Below are 12,799 nucleotides of genomic sequence, written 5' to 3' on the forward strand. Positions count from 1 at the left end.
TGTTGAGGAACCTGCGACCCAAGCTTTTCATTCATTGCATAACTACACCAGTTGTGTGATATGTCAATAAACCTTTGACAATCTTGAAATCTTGAAAGAGATGTGCAAAATAGCCATTATATACAGTTTTTAATGAACAATTAGAGAATAACGAGTAATGAATATGCTTTATAAGGATCTGCAGATACATTTTTTGTCTTCTCAAGCACCCATTATCAAATATCTTGCCTGATTGTTGACACTTGACAATCACCTTCACTGAATTTTACTCAGGTGTAACTAAAGTCTGATTTAAGGGTTGTTTATATTTCACATCATTAATCCAAATCTGTAAAGTAACTCAAATAAATGTAGTGGAGTAAAAAGACCACGTTAACCTTAAAGAAAGCCCTCAGGATTACAAAAGACCCCCATCACCCCAGCCACAAACTGTTCTGTCTGCTGCCGCCTTTGTGGCTGGGGTGATGGGGGTCTTTTGTAATCCTGAGGGCTTTCTTTAAGGTTAACGTGGTCTTTTTACTCCACTACNAAGACTTCCAAAATTTATTAGTTTGCAAAAGCAGAATGTGGCTTTGGCATGTGAGGCGATTCAAACAAACGGGACAAACAACTCGTCATGACGAGAACGTGACAACATTGATTTTCCGAAGTTGAACATGTAAATCTAGACATAAAAAACTATACCTAAAATTAGCCGCACTGCAACTTCGTCGCGGGACGACACAAGCAAATACCGTATTCAACTAAACAAGACCGCTATCAAATACTAATCTTAATTATTTCACCCCCACGACACCATAAAGCAGACTTGTTGCACAGGCAGAATTACACACAGTTGTGTCGGATAAAGGCGATAAAAGTTTTTAGGATACCTCTTAACGTTAAACGTACAAAACAGCTTTTTCCTTGGCCTCCCAAACGAAGGCCAAAATCCTGCGAGTAGCCAAGAGCATATGACAAAGTCTATAACTTTACACCAACCTGTACAGAACCATCAAATTAGCGCCGCGAAATCGACATAGACGGCACTAGACCGCCGTGTCGAGGGGGAAGGAGAAAAAAAAAAAAAAAGTTCGATTCCGGTCTTAGCGTAAAGACGATGTTCCCGACTTAATTCCCTATAACTCCCTACAGATTTTACGACTAGACAAACGTAAAACCGAATTGTTAGTATCTGTCAAAGAAATAAAAGGAATATAGATTCCTCCGCACACCGCGGCACACTACCGGACCACAACCCTAGCCCCCAGTGTTCCAAGTTTGGGGTGACCGCAGTCGACAGCAACACAGGGACCCGTTCTGTGAAGCCAGGGTCAACGAGACACGCCCAACAGGTGATCATAACTCAACATTAAGGAAACCTATTCGCGAGGATTGTTCATGTACTTTACATAGAATCTGTTGATATACTGATTTTACGATTATCCCTGAATCGGTTTGTGTCGATTTATTAGTCTGTGGGCCACGATGCGACAGTGTCTGTGACTAGGGAGGTTGGTGTAAAATTTATTTAGTTATAATTATTTTATGGGTGGCTTTTTATGAGTGACGGAAGTCGACGTTAGGGCGGTACTTGGTGACAGTACATAGGTGGGAGCGTAGAAGGTGACGAGGGTAAATTATTTGATGGGGTCCCGCGGGTGTCATGGGAGTCCTTAAGTTGATGGCGGTATTTGTTGACGGTGTTTTTTTAGTGAGTTACTAACATTTTGTTGGTTCGAGCTTCTTTTTTGGATTTCTTTTTGTACTTTTACTAGTAGTTGTATTTTTGATATTAATATAGATTTGCTTGAAGTAATTAGGTGAGTTTGTCGTTACTTCGTCTCCTTTTCAAAAGACTGAGAAGTTTGGTGTTATTAGTACTTGAGTGTTGTTTATGTTAATTTTTCTACGCCGGGTCTTTTGATGTGTAGGAGTCGTTAAGAATATCTTATTTCTCTTGGTTTTTGGGTCACTGCTGATGTATTTAATGTCGTAGAACAAAACGTGATCTGTCTCTTCAATTTGTGTCAACCACAGACCTTATTTGGAGCTATTTTCCAAAATCCTATGGAGAAATTGCATTGCTTTTTGTCGAAGGAACCGGAAGTGTTAAAATTGCTAACTTACTTCTGGGTTTTAGGACGCGTCACTGCAGTTCTCTATAGAGCGAGAGTTAGCGATGCTTGTTAATGTAAACAAACACCAAATTACGTCCAAAACCGGTCGCGCATTGTTTCTGATATTACGTCATATCCAGGAAATCTGGATCAGCTCCGTTGTACCCCCGTTTTTAGAGATTTGGCTACGGAGGAAAAGAGAGGGTTTTGTTTTCTGACGCTGCGTGAGTTCCCTGACAAACCGGGGACACATATTTATTTATAAAAGACATCAAAAAGTGCATTTTGCATGAGAGGTCCCCCTTTAAATATCTAATCTGCTTCTTTAATATTTTTCAGATTGGATTATGGAAAGAAGCGTGGAAGCAACAGAGAGGAGAGGGAGAGGGAGCGACTGAAGCACAAGTACAAGAAGGAGTTCAAGGGCGCTCTGAGGGAGATCAGGAAGGACACGCGCTTCCTGGCCAGAGAGAAGCTCAACGAGGTCATGGACAGGTACGCATAACACCAGGATCCATGAGGAAGTGAACCAAAATGCTTCTCTAAAATGCTTCTGTTACTAAAAGCTTCTAACTGTCGACTCGTTCTGCTTTTCAGAGATTCGGAGAGAAAGAAGAAGGTGAGGGAGCTCTTCGGAAGCTTAGCCACTCAGGAGGGAGAGTGGAAGGCCCTGAAGAGGAGGAAAAACAAGTAGAAGTCTTCATCGCGTCTCTCCATCACCTGTTTCCCGTCATATGGACATCCAACAGCCTGTACAAGGTTGAATTTGGTGGAACTGGGAACTGTTTTGTGCTTAAAAGATTCATTTTGAATCACAAGAGGATACATTTACCTTCTTTATTGCAACATGCATTTTAGACTGTCAAATCGCTGTCAGAAATGCAAAGAGTTGTCAAATATTATGATGTAGGCGTTGGATGTGACGATTGGGATACTGTTGTTGGACGTGTCAGTCAACACAACAGAGATTACTGGGTTTTCTTATTCCTTTATTCTCCTCAGAAACCATCCCTATTATGTGCTTGAATACAGAACAAATAAATGACTGTTCTTTTCCATCAATAATTGTTATGTTTCTCCAGTTAAGTCAATATTTAGGTTTATTCCAACCCTGATGAATATGTAAAATCATTACTAAGTCAAATGCTCGGGAGAGGGCAATGCTAACGACATGATTTGAACTGTTACATAAAATGTGTGCATTGCTCAGTGGGCGTCTTATGAGGGAGAGGAGCCAGTTTTTACTTTATTAAATGTTTTGAAATGAGAATGAAACAACAGCCCCACAGCTATGTGTAGTCTCAGGATAGATAGACATTTAGATAAGATAAGAGGTACTTTATTGATCCCAAATTGGGAAATGTTTGCGTTGCAGCAGCATAAAAAACAACAAAATATGACATTGCACATAAGTAGATATTAAAGAGTAGAAATAAACAACACTAGAAAATATGCAGTAGACCGTGAAGGTAAAAGATCGATATACTCTGACAATAAAACACTATTGAAGGGCTTTAGACACAATATAAAGAAGATTAATCTTTATTAATCTCTTTAGGGGGAAATTCAGTTTTTCACTCTGGCTTGTATTTTTGTTTAATACACACACAGTATACAGGTAGGGGCACACATGCACATGCAATACACACACAGTTATACACACTATACAGAATAAACATGCACATGCATCTGGAGAGGGCCAGAGCGAAGAGGCTGCCAGTCTAGCCGGCGCCTGGGAGCAGTTAGGGGTTCGGTGCTTTGCTCAAGGGCACCCCGGCAGGGCCCAGGAGTTGAACTGGCACCTATAGCTACCAGTCCACTCTGTGGTTTTTTGGTCGATTAGGACTTCGAATCGGTGACCCTTCGGTCCCTACAGACTGAGCCACTGCCGCCCAAAAGCAGGACATTATAGACATTAAGAGTGTAGGGAATGGAATAATAAATGTGAAACGTGCAGTGTGTCAGTGTGAGCTACCCGAGATATATACTCTTGGATCACGACCATCTGGATCATGACCATCTTCTCAAGTACCACAGTCATTTATTGACTTTAGGACTTAAGTACATGGCTGCCATTTCCCATTTATTTTTCAGACAAAACTGTGATAAAGTTGATAAACAAACAAATCCAGTCAAATGTAAAGTTCCAGCCCTTTCACTAAGTGTATAATACATTTATATAATATGCACAAAAACATCTATTCTCCCAAAATGTCAGCAGCGTTCTGTTCAGGGATCCTCTTAGCTCTGGCCAAAATAAATCAGAAAACAATATAAATCCTCAACGTCATGTTGTTTTCTCAGTGGCCGTCTCTATATGGAGCCGCGGTGAACAATAACAACAAGGAGTCAGCAGGGACCACACAGGAAACACTAGTTGACAGGTGTATACAATAACAAGTGCAGGATTCATTAGTACCAATTGGAAGTGAAAAGTAGAATTTAAATGACTCACTCTGTTTCTAGGGAGCACAGACCTTTATGTAAATTGCTGGAGTGATTCACAAAGGCTGTCTTTAAATCTGGAAGAAATGAAACATGCTTTCACTTTTTGGGAGAAAATTCAAATTAAGCCAAATGTGAAATACCTGCTTTCGAGTGGTGCGGCTGTGGATGGATGTGTAGTGAACAACAGTATTCCTCCTCCTCTCACGTTATAGAGCCTGCATCAAGGCCAACATATTCTTTTGTAATAACATACTGTGCAGGAAGATTGCTGCCTTTAAAGACATCTTTTTCTCTGATGAAAATAACAGTACGTTTAATAACACATTCTTATATTCTTGCCAGATATATTGAAATCCTTCGAACAGGAACATGTTTTTGGTTTACATCTGGCTTACCGACAGAAAGACACGCACGTTATTGTGGCTGGCTGTTTTTTAACCTAATTCCTCGTTAGATAATGAGAGGGATAGGCAGCTTGACATGCAGAGTTTAGGCATCCAAATGTTACATTGTCTTAGTTTAGGCTTGCAGTGATTTTGTTGCGTTTACAGTGTAAATACAAATATCAATTTATTTATTTTTCTGAAAAAATGATCAAAACGGGAGTAACTAAATGAAAAAGAAAACATCGGCAACATCTCACTTTTTCTTTTTTTACACATTTTATTAAACATTTAACTCCAAATAAATCCATATCACAAGCAGAGTAGTTGTACATGCCCTTGGTTTCCAAAAGTCCATTCAATATGACATATTTATGTTACAGCAGTGATAACTTAAAAAATACAATATGAATGCACAAATAGCTTAGCACTTTATATAGTCCACCGCAGAAAACAGTGACGGTTTACAGACAAAAATAGAGATTATCATTATGCTTCCATTTCAAACAGATTACTGTAAATTGGTAATTTATATAGAGACACTTAGGTGCTTGAAGTGGTACTTTTCCATGTTTGAGTTATTGACATAGCCATACAGTTGACAAGAAACATACATAAAGACAAACACATACACACTGTAAATGTGATCTGGTCCCTTTTAGGACTGATGTGTACACACACACACACACACACACACACACACCCACCTCTTTCTTTAGAACATTACACATACACTGCTGTACAGACATACGTAACAACACAGACAGAAACACACACGCACACAAACATTGGGCACAGACTCCATAAAGGACCAAAACGAGGCACAACGGGACTTGGCAGAGCGACATGGAATGTTTCGATCATTGATCTTCGATAACGGATCTTTGCTCTTTCATTGTGAAGATCTCAATCATCGTCGTCCTGAGAAAGAAGAAGGACAAAAGACGGGCGCTGAAGTTAGTAGCATAGTATGCAAATATAACCCCAGGATCCAGTTGCTCCTTCAGCTTTAAATAACATCTTATTTTGTGTATAGAGAACTCAGATGAATGTGGACTCAATTATATATTTTTAATGTCTCAAGGTCCCGAGACTGCTTTTAAACATCGCTTTAAAATGTTCTAATGTAACGGTTACAGAGGTTTTTAAATTTAGATCTTGTCAGAAAAAAATCCTGTCTGACTGTCAATTCACTAATCCTTCTATAAGAATGAAATGCAGCTTCTTATAGTAATTATTATTGAATGTTGCTAGTCTTACCTCTGTAACATCAGCGGGGTCAGTATCAACCGGTGACTCTGCCATGTCCTGTACTGCTTCGTCAGTCTGGGAAAAGACACAAATACATATTTTTAAAACTTGAAATACATTTTTTTGATGAGACATCAGTTGATAAAGAAAACAAATTATCTGGTTCCAGCTTCTCACTGTAACGTTTTTCAACTGACTTTGGAGTATGGGAAAAAATCATTTGCATTTATCTTTCCTATTTTTAAAGTGTATAGAGATAACACATGTAAAAACATACTCATAAGCAGATGAATCAATCAATCAACTAATCATTAGTTGCACCCCCTAGACACAGACGCACCTCCAGACGATGAGAACAACATCTGGAAGCACTTACTGCCATTATGCCATAATTTATGCAATTTCATACAACACTTTTAAATATAAACAACTCACATAATTCACCCCACTCTTGCTTTGTCTATTAATACATTAAAAGGCACTCATTTCATGACGGACATTATGATTGGTGGCCATTCTGACTGAGTGGGATGCTGATCTGAAGCGCTAATGAAGGGGAGGGAGGTGGAGGTGTTTGTGACGTCTCTTGTCTCGCTGAAAGGACGCTCCGATTACACCGTGCCATTGAAATGACCTTCCTTAATGGGGAGCGGCCCCAGTATGTGAAGTGTGCATATGTGTGTGTGTGTGTGCGCGTGTGTGTGACACGCTCACCGGCGGCTGACATAACCTTAAACCCTGAAGCACCTTCTCTTCCTGCTGCTGGATTTAACACCACCCATCGAGCCTCCATCTGTTTACCCAGCAGAGCCGGAGAGATGTGTGCTTGTGTAAACCCACACACATCAACACCAACGTGTCTAGCCAGATACAATTTAGTCAAAAAGTTAAAGATTTGTTCAGTTATGAGGTATTACCAAATCAAATGTATCTGTGAAAACTGTCTTACGAAGCAAAATCAAAGTAATGCCTCGCCTCCAATCTGAATTGTTTTAGAGCAGAAATTGCTTTCTAGGGACCTGAAATTCAGCAGCCTCTTTTATTGCATGTCGCTGAAAAGATCCGAGCAATAAGACGTGTTTGTTGTGAAGACCATTTTCTATTTTCTGCCTCCTCAGCTCCGAGCCACTCCACTCTCGGTCTCATTTTCCTCTCCTTCTACCTCTCTGGCCTTTTCTGTCTCTTGAAATGAGTCACCAGCAGCTGCTGAATTGGTGAAACAGCTAAATGAGATTAATCAGACACCTCCGTTTGGTGTGTCTACGTGTGTGTGAGTCTGTCACAGGAGACAGTCTTTGATGGGCCCTCTCAACCCGGCATAATTTTTTTTAAATGCAATCAATATTAATGAAGTTTAATGGCTGCACCACCTGGGAATAAAGTGAGCTCAATCTGCTGCTGTCAGCGTGTCAATCTCTCGCCATGAATACCAGGATTTAGCTTTTGTCATGTGTGTTTATTCCACTCCTGGTCTGTTTGTCCATCTGTCTGTCCGAGCTGGCAGGTTGGCTCGTCATGGTTTTTCTTAATAAGACTGATCCCACTCCAGGTGGAGCTCCATCAGTGTTTTATCCCTCAGGGTGAATATCAACTATCTACCCGCCTTGATAACACAACTGCTCACAAGGATAAAATAATTCAATGGATGTTTGTGGGAAATACAACAAGCTTCTTTTGTTAATGAAATAAAATGCCTGCTATGAAGGATGAAAGCGGTAGTGAAGAATGATTTCATCGCTACGATAAAAGAACTATGATAATTTATTAAGTGTCTAATCTGATCTTTTCATAAGGTACTTTTTACTCAAAACAGCAAATGAAAGCAGAGCTGAAGAAAAGTGTGTGTGTGCTGTTATCTCGTGGTGTTCAAATTGTGTTTCTTCACTAATTAGGGGATCGAGATGAAGCATCACAACAAATATTCAATAAAGTGATGCTGTTGCCCAGGGAGACATTTAGCTGGTTTATCATTTCCTACTCCTGTCAGCAATCTTATGAGAATAAAGAGGGTAATCCCAGGAAAATTAAGCCATATTTATCGCAATACAAACCATAGGGCGATGTTACTGCTATAGTTGGTCAACGAAAGAGCGTAAAAAAACGAATGTCCCTCAAATGTAAAGATTTGTTTACGGATTTTTGTTTAGGGATGTTGTACACTGATGCATGTATCTTTCAGGTTTGACAAGCCTGTTGAATGGCCTTTCTCACAAAACATTTACTTAAAATATGTACACTGTTAACTACCATGTTAACTTGCAGTATTATTCTTTGTGAAGCCATCAACAGCCCTAAATTCCCAGTAAAAAATGACAAAGACATGGCCTCAGTGTTGGCCCTGAGCAAAAAGTCTACAATAACAGCAGCACATATTTGCTAGAGAAAGGTGAGTTTAGAAAAGAAAAGTGTAAAATATTTATTATTTTTTGTATTTGAGTTGTTTCGCAGCAGCAAATTGTTTGCTACAGTAAACTGCCTTCACCTCCTCCTCCTCCTCCTCCTTTGGATAAACGATGACCAGGCTGACAAGATGAACAAAGCAGGAAAGCTAACATTATGTAGCGGCTTTCATTACAGATGCCACACAGGCGATATGAGAAGTGACAACAAATGACTCAAGGTTAGGAGGCCATCTTGGCACAGGGAAGATTTCTAGCCAGCTGACAGCCTCTGTCATAAAATGGAGGGATGTTCTATAACGCAAACTTTAAAGATGTGCTACATATTGTAAATCAATGTGTCTCTAGAAAAGTGTGAGCATGTGGTTAGTGTGTAAGTACGGAAGTAATGATTGGGGAGATATTACATGTCAGTTAAGTCACAATATTTCACTGAATTAAGTAACATTATGGCGATTGAGTCTATCACTGACTCTCACTTATCTCCATAGGTACCACTTAAACAAGGAACACAAATGTATGAGATTGTAACTTGTAATTTTTCACTGAAATTTAAATTGATGATCAAACTGGCTGGGCTTTTCCAGAGGCCATTTTTCTTTCAGTTCAGCTTAAAACAAAGAATATATTTCTTACTTGTTTGGCAGGATCCTTCTTGACCAATCCGGTGGCAGCAGCAATGTTTCCTGCACCCTCTACAGTTTTGTGGGCCACAGCAGTAACCCCAGTAACCATTGCTCCACCCACCTGAGACACTCCAGACACAGCTGAAGAAGAAAAAGAAGAATTAAATAGATTAACCCTATAGAGATATTAAAGACTCTATTATTACCTTTAGTTTCAATACATTAACTGAGCAACCTCACAAACAGCCTGGAGGCATTTCAAAGACTTCGCTGAGTTTCACCCCGCCTATCAACGTTTGTATTATTGTAATGTGGGATTTTGCATATGAGTTCATCTTGTTACTTTTATGTAAATGTCTTGTTGTGATTGGAAAGGTTTCTGGTAGATGTGTTTTGTTTAATCCAGTGAGGCTTCATTCTTAAAGTAAGTAATAGAAATGTTTAGTTAATATATCCATTCACAACAAAACTGCTCTACTGAGGGTCATGGTCCCCAATGTAGGCTACTTGGTCCCACTGATAACAAATATTCTCCCTCATTTAGTGTCTATAAAAACCCATTCTGTATAATCACATTTTCAAAACACTCACTTTCACTTGCAGCTATGATACAACAATACTATTCCCCCAGATGCCTATATCATGAAGTCTCCTGTGGCTTATTTGCTTGTTATTTATGAGAAATAGCAAGGTATAGCCCATTGGGAGTTGGGCAGGTTTTGTAGGCGGTGAAATATGACACTTATTCACCTGCAGAGTATACAACTCTATTACTGACCACCTCCAGTGAGAATATTATCGTTTTGCTTTCATTTCAAAGATTTACTCGTAAAAAAAGTGGTGTATTTTGGAAATGTCAACATTGATATTTTTTCAGAGCAGCAAGAGAGTATAACAGTTACATTACGTTAGAATAGAAATGTAGTGTTACCTGTTGTGACTCCATCCTTTGTTTTGTTACCTGAAAAGAAAGCAGGTGAAGCTCAATCAGTGAAAATGTGAACATAATAGACAGTAGCCTATATGAAATGCTTAATAGTCAGAATACTGCTATTATAATGATGATATTGATAATAAAAATCAATCAACAAGGATTTAAAGGTTTACCATGATCAATCAAATCAATTGCCAGTACCCACCTACAAACATAACCCCATCTTTCGTCATCTCAGCTGCTCCAGTCACTCCCTGCTTGGTTTTCTCCGCCGCCAACACGACCCCATCCTTGGCTTTAGAGAAACCTTTCATTAAAGCGTCCATGGCTGCTGTGGTTATTGGCTCCAATGAACACGCACAACTGTGAGGATGGTAAAACAGACGCAATGAGAAGGCACTCCCGGATCCAAGCGCTTGGTATTAAAACGTTTCACAAGACAAAAATGCCACCGCCCTAGTTTTGTCTGAAACAGGTTTGTCAAGCCAGTATCGCCGTGTGAAATATCTGAACGAATGAGGGAGCTGAAATCCCACCTGTAGGATTTGGTTACAGCCCCACTGAGAAAATCATGAATGGATTCACTAACCATTAAAGAAAACTGATCTAGTATCATGTTGCAATGTGATATAGAGAAATTAAATAGCTCTTGAGCTGATATTTCTAGATAATTGATTAAAAACAATTGATAAATGTGGCTCACGCACCTGTTCGCTTTCACTTCCTTTACGACGAGAATGCGATGAGTCTTCCGGGATGACAGCAGAGATTCTCCCAAAGGGTAGTAAAACCGGTTTATCGTCTCCAAACTACAACTAGCCTACTCTAAAAGACGAAGGACGAGTGTGTGGTGCCTCCCGAGCAGACAGACGGACACAGACAGAGGGACAGACAGACCTCCACAGGTTTGACAGACGCCTCCTCCTACACGATCGAGAAGAGCGATTAGACCCCGTGATGCTGATGCGAGAAGAGACTCTGCTGTCTGTCTGTCTGTCTGTGACACACACGCGCGCGCACACACACACACACACACACACACACACACACACACACACACACACACACACACACACACACACACACACAAACACAGAGGGCGATTACGTAGCCTAGCTCTTTCTCTACGTGGGTTGCCCACAGCAGCGTGTAGGAGTTCAGTTAAGTTAGAAAGATACTGACGGATTCGAACTCTACGGATCAATATCTCGTAAACAAATCTTTGTTAAAACACAAATGAAGTCACCTAACAACCCAATTGTCAATTAAACAAGCCAATACTCGCCTTCCTTCGAGCTGGAATACTTACATTGGTCTCTGACTGTAACCAGAGGAGCAGGAACGTGCACAGGTATGGGCTAATGTTGTCCGGGCAACGGCCCGTTTGGCCTTTTTGGCTTACCTGCCCCTCTGGAGAGAGCGAGAGTTTGTTTTTCTTTTTTCTGTTGTGGCCGAATCAACATGATGAGCCCACAATTAGTATTGTAGCGTCTCGTTGCGGGAAACACACTTTGTCAGCGCTGTCATCTGCCGGTGCGTTAAGACCACCTCAGTGTCGGATTTTGGAAACTTGATTTTGAGTTGTCTCATGGCAGTTAGGGTATAAGGGACAAACCAGGGGGACTTTACTTCCTCTTGATACCGTCGGTTATTTACAGGAGAACACCTAAATAAAGCCTACTTGTTGTTATTGTGCTTCTGTCTTTCTGTGTCTTTTCATCTGTAAACTCCCTCAATGGGGCCGCTCGCTCTCTTTTCTTGATCGCCCTCTCACGGGTGAACAGTTCACTGTCCCGCTTCATTGAAGGATTTCTGCCATGTCTCTACCACTTTAGTTTGACCATCTCTGTTATTAAGTTATGGAATACTAAATAAACAAGTTATTAGATACCTTACCGTTACTTTGCTCATAAAGAATGATAAGAATAAGAATAATGCGTATTGAACTGGTTTAATTAATTAGTGAGTTTATTTAAGGTTAGAGGCCCTATTTTATCAGTGCCTATGTCTGGACTGCACAGCAGTTACAATGGTCCGGTCAAACTACATTATAACAGAATTGTCCCCATGTTGTCTTTAATAGTTACTAACATTAGATATTTTAATGAGATATGGACCGCAAAACAAAACATGTCCCTGGTTTTCATTTTTAAAATCAAGTCACAGAATGCAAGTAGACGCCTTAGCTTACAGTATTTTGTTATGAGATGTGAATTACTGTTCAATTTAGTTGATGTAATAATCGTTTGGTTTCTTTTAAATTAAAAACAAGTTACAATTTTCAAAAGGTCTTGTGTTTTTTTTTCGGGGGGAGGCCCTTTTTCCAGTTTAGAGCAATAAACCCTCGAAATGTCTGTGCACGTCCCTGCAGAGGAGAGACTAGTGAGCATGGAAAGTCTGCAAAGTCCAACACCATTAGACATACTTTTATACATTATTTAATAATTTCCCTGTCATACAGTCAGAATCCCTAAAGTTCTACCAAAGTAACTTCAAAAAGTGATGGATTATACTACTACTACTAGTTTTAATTGAAATATGCTTTTACAAAAAAAATGTACTCAAGTAAAAGTACAAAGTATTATCATCAAAATATAACTAAAGTACCAAAAGTAAAAGTACTCATTATGCAGATTGACCCACTTCAAAATAGTATATG

The 12,799-nt window shown here is 39.8% G+C and overlaps 2 protein-coding genes and 1 long non-coding RNA gene across 4 annotated transcripts; 1 reads left to right on the plus strand and 2 right to left on the minus strand.

Moving 5' to 3' along the window:
* Positions 1–2,415: 2,415 nt before the first annotated feature.
* Positions 2,416–3,308, plus strand: LOC104940974 (nucleolar protein 14; the record flags this gene model as incomplete). The annotated part of the gene is made up of 2 exons (XM_010766009.1): positions 2,416–2,594; positions 2,697–3,308. Coding segments are annotated over 2 exons (276 nt in total), but the record flags the coding sequence as incomplete, so codon positions are not given.
* Positions 3,309–5,278: 1,970 nt separating this feature from the next.
* LOC104940963 (alpha-synuclein-like) lies at positions 5,279–11,127 on the minus strand. Its single transcript, XM_010765983.1, has 6 exons — positions 10,848–11,127; positions 10,346–10,503; positions 10,138–10,167; positions 9,217–9,347; positions 6,191–6,256; positions 5,279–5,851 (listed from the first exon to the last, which is right to left on the minus strand). The coding sequence occupies exons 2-6, from the start codon at positions 10,464–10,466 to the stop codon at positions 5,837–5,839; spliced, it is 363 nt and encodes a 120-aa protein (XP_010764285.1). The 5' UTR covers positions 10,467–10,503; positions 10,848–11,127; the 3' UTR covers positions 5,279–5,836.
* Positions 5,279–11,229, minus strand: LOC104940964 (uncharacterized). 2 transcript variants are annotated; one of them, XR_797847.1, is made up of 2 exons: positions 11,211–11,229; positions 5,279–5,637 (listed from the first exon to the last, which is right to left on the minus strand). It is a non-coding gene; the product is annotated as an uncharacterized lncRNA (long non-coding RNA). The 2 variants fall into 2 exon arrangements; XR_797846.1 differs by having other exon boundaries at positions 11,209–11,229.
* Between the last annotated feature and the right edge of the window lie 1,570 nt (positions 11,230–12,799).

Source organism: Notothenia coriiceps, unplaced genomic scaffold, assembly GCF_000735185.1.
Source record: "Notothenia coriiceps isolate Sejong01 unplaced genomic scaffold, NC01 NC01_scaffold00002846, whole genome shotgun sequence".
Taxonomy (NCBI): domain Eukaryota; kingdom Metazoa; phylum Chordata; class Actinopteri; order Perciformes; family Nototheniidae; genus Notothenia; species Notothenia coriiceps.

Coding starts and splice junctions, on each gene's coding strand:
- LOC104940963 (XM_010765983.1), bottom strand. CDS start 10,466: ATGGACGCTTTAATGAAAGGTTTCTCTAAAGCCAAGGATGGGGTCGTG. Junction 9,348..10,137: donor AAAGGATGGAGTCACAACAG/GTAACACTACAT, acceptor TTTCTTCTTCAG/CTGTGTCTGGAGTGTCTCAG. Junction 6,257..9,216: donor AGAAGGATCCTGCCAAACAA/GTAAGAAATATA, acceptor GTCTTTTCCCAG/ACTGACGAAGCAGTACAGGA.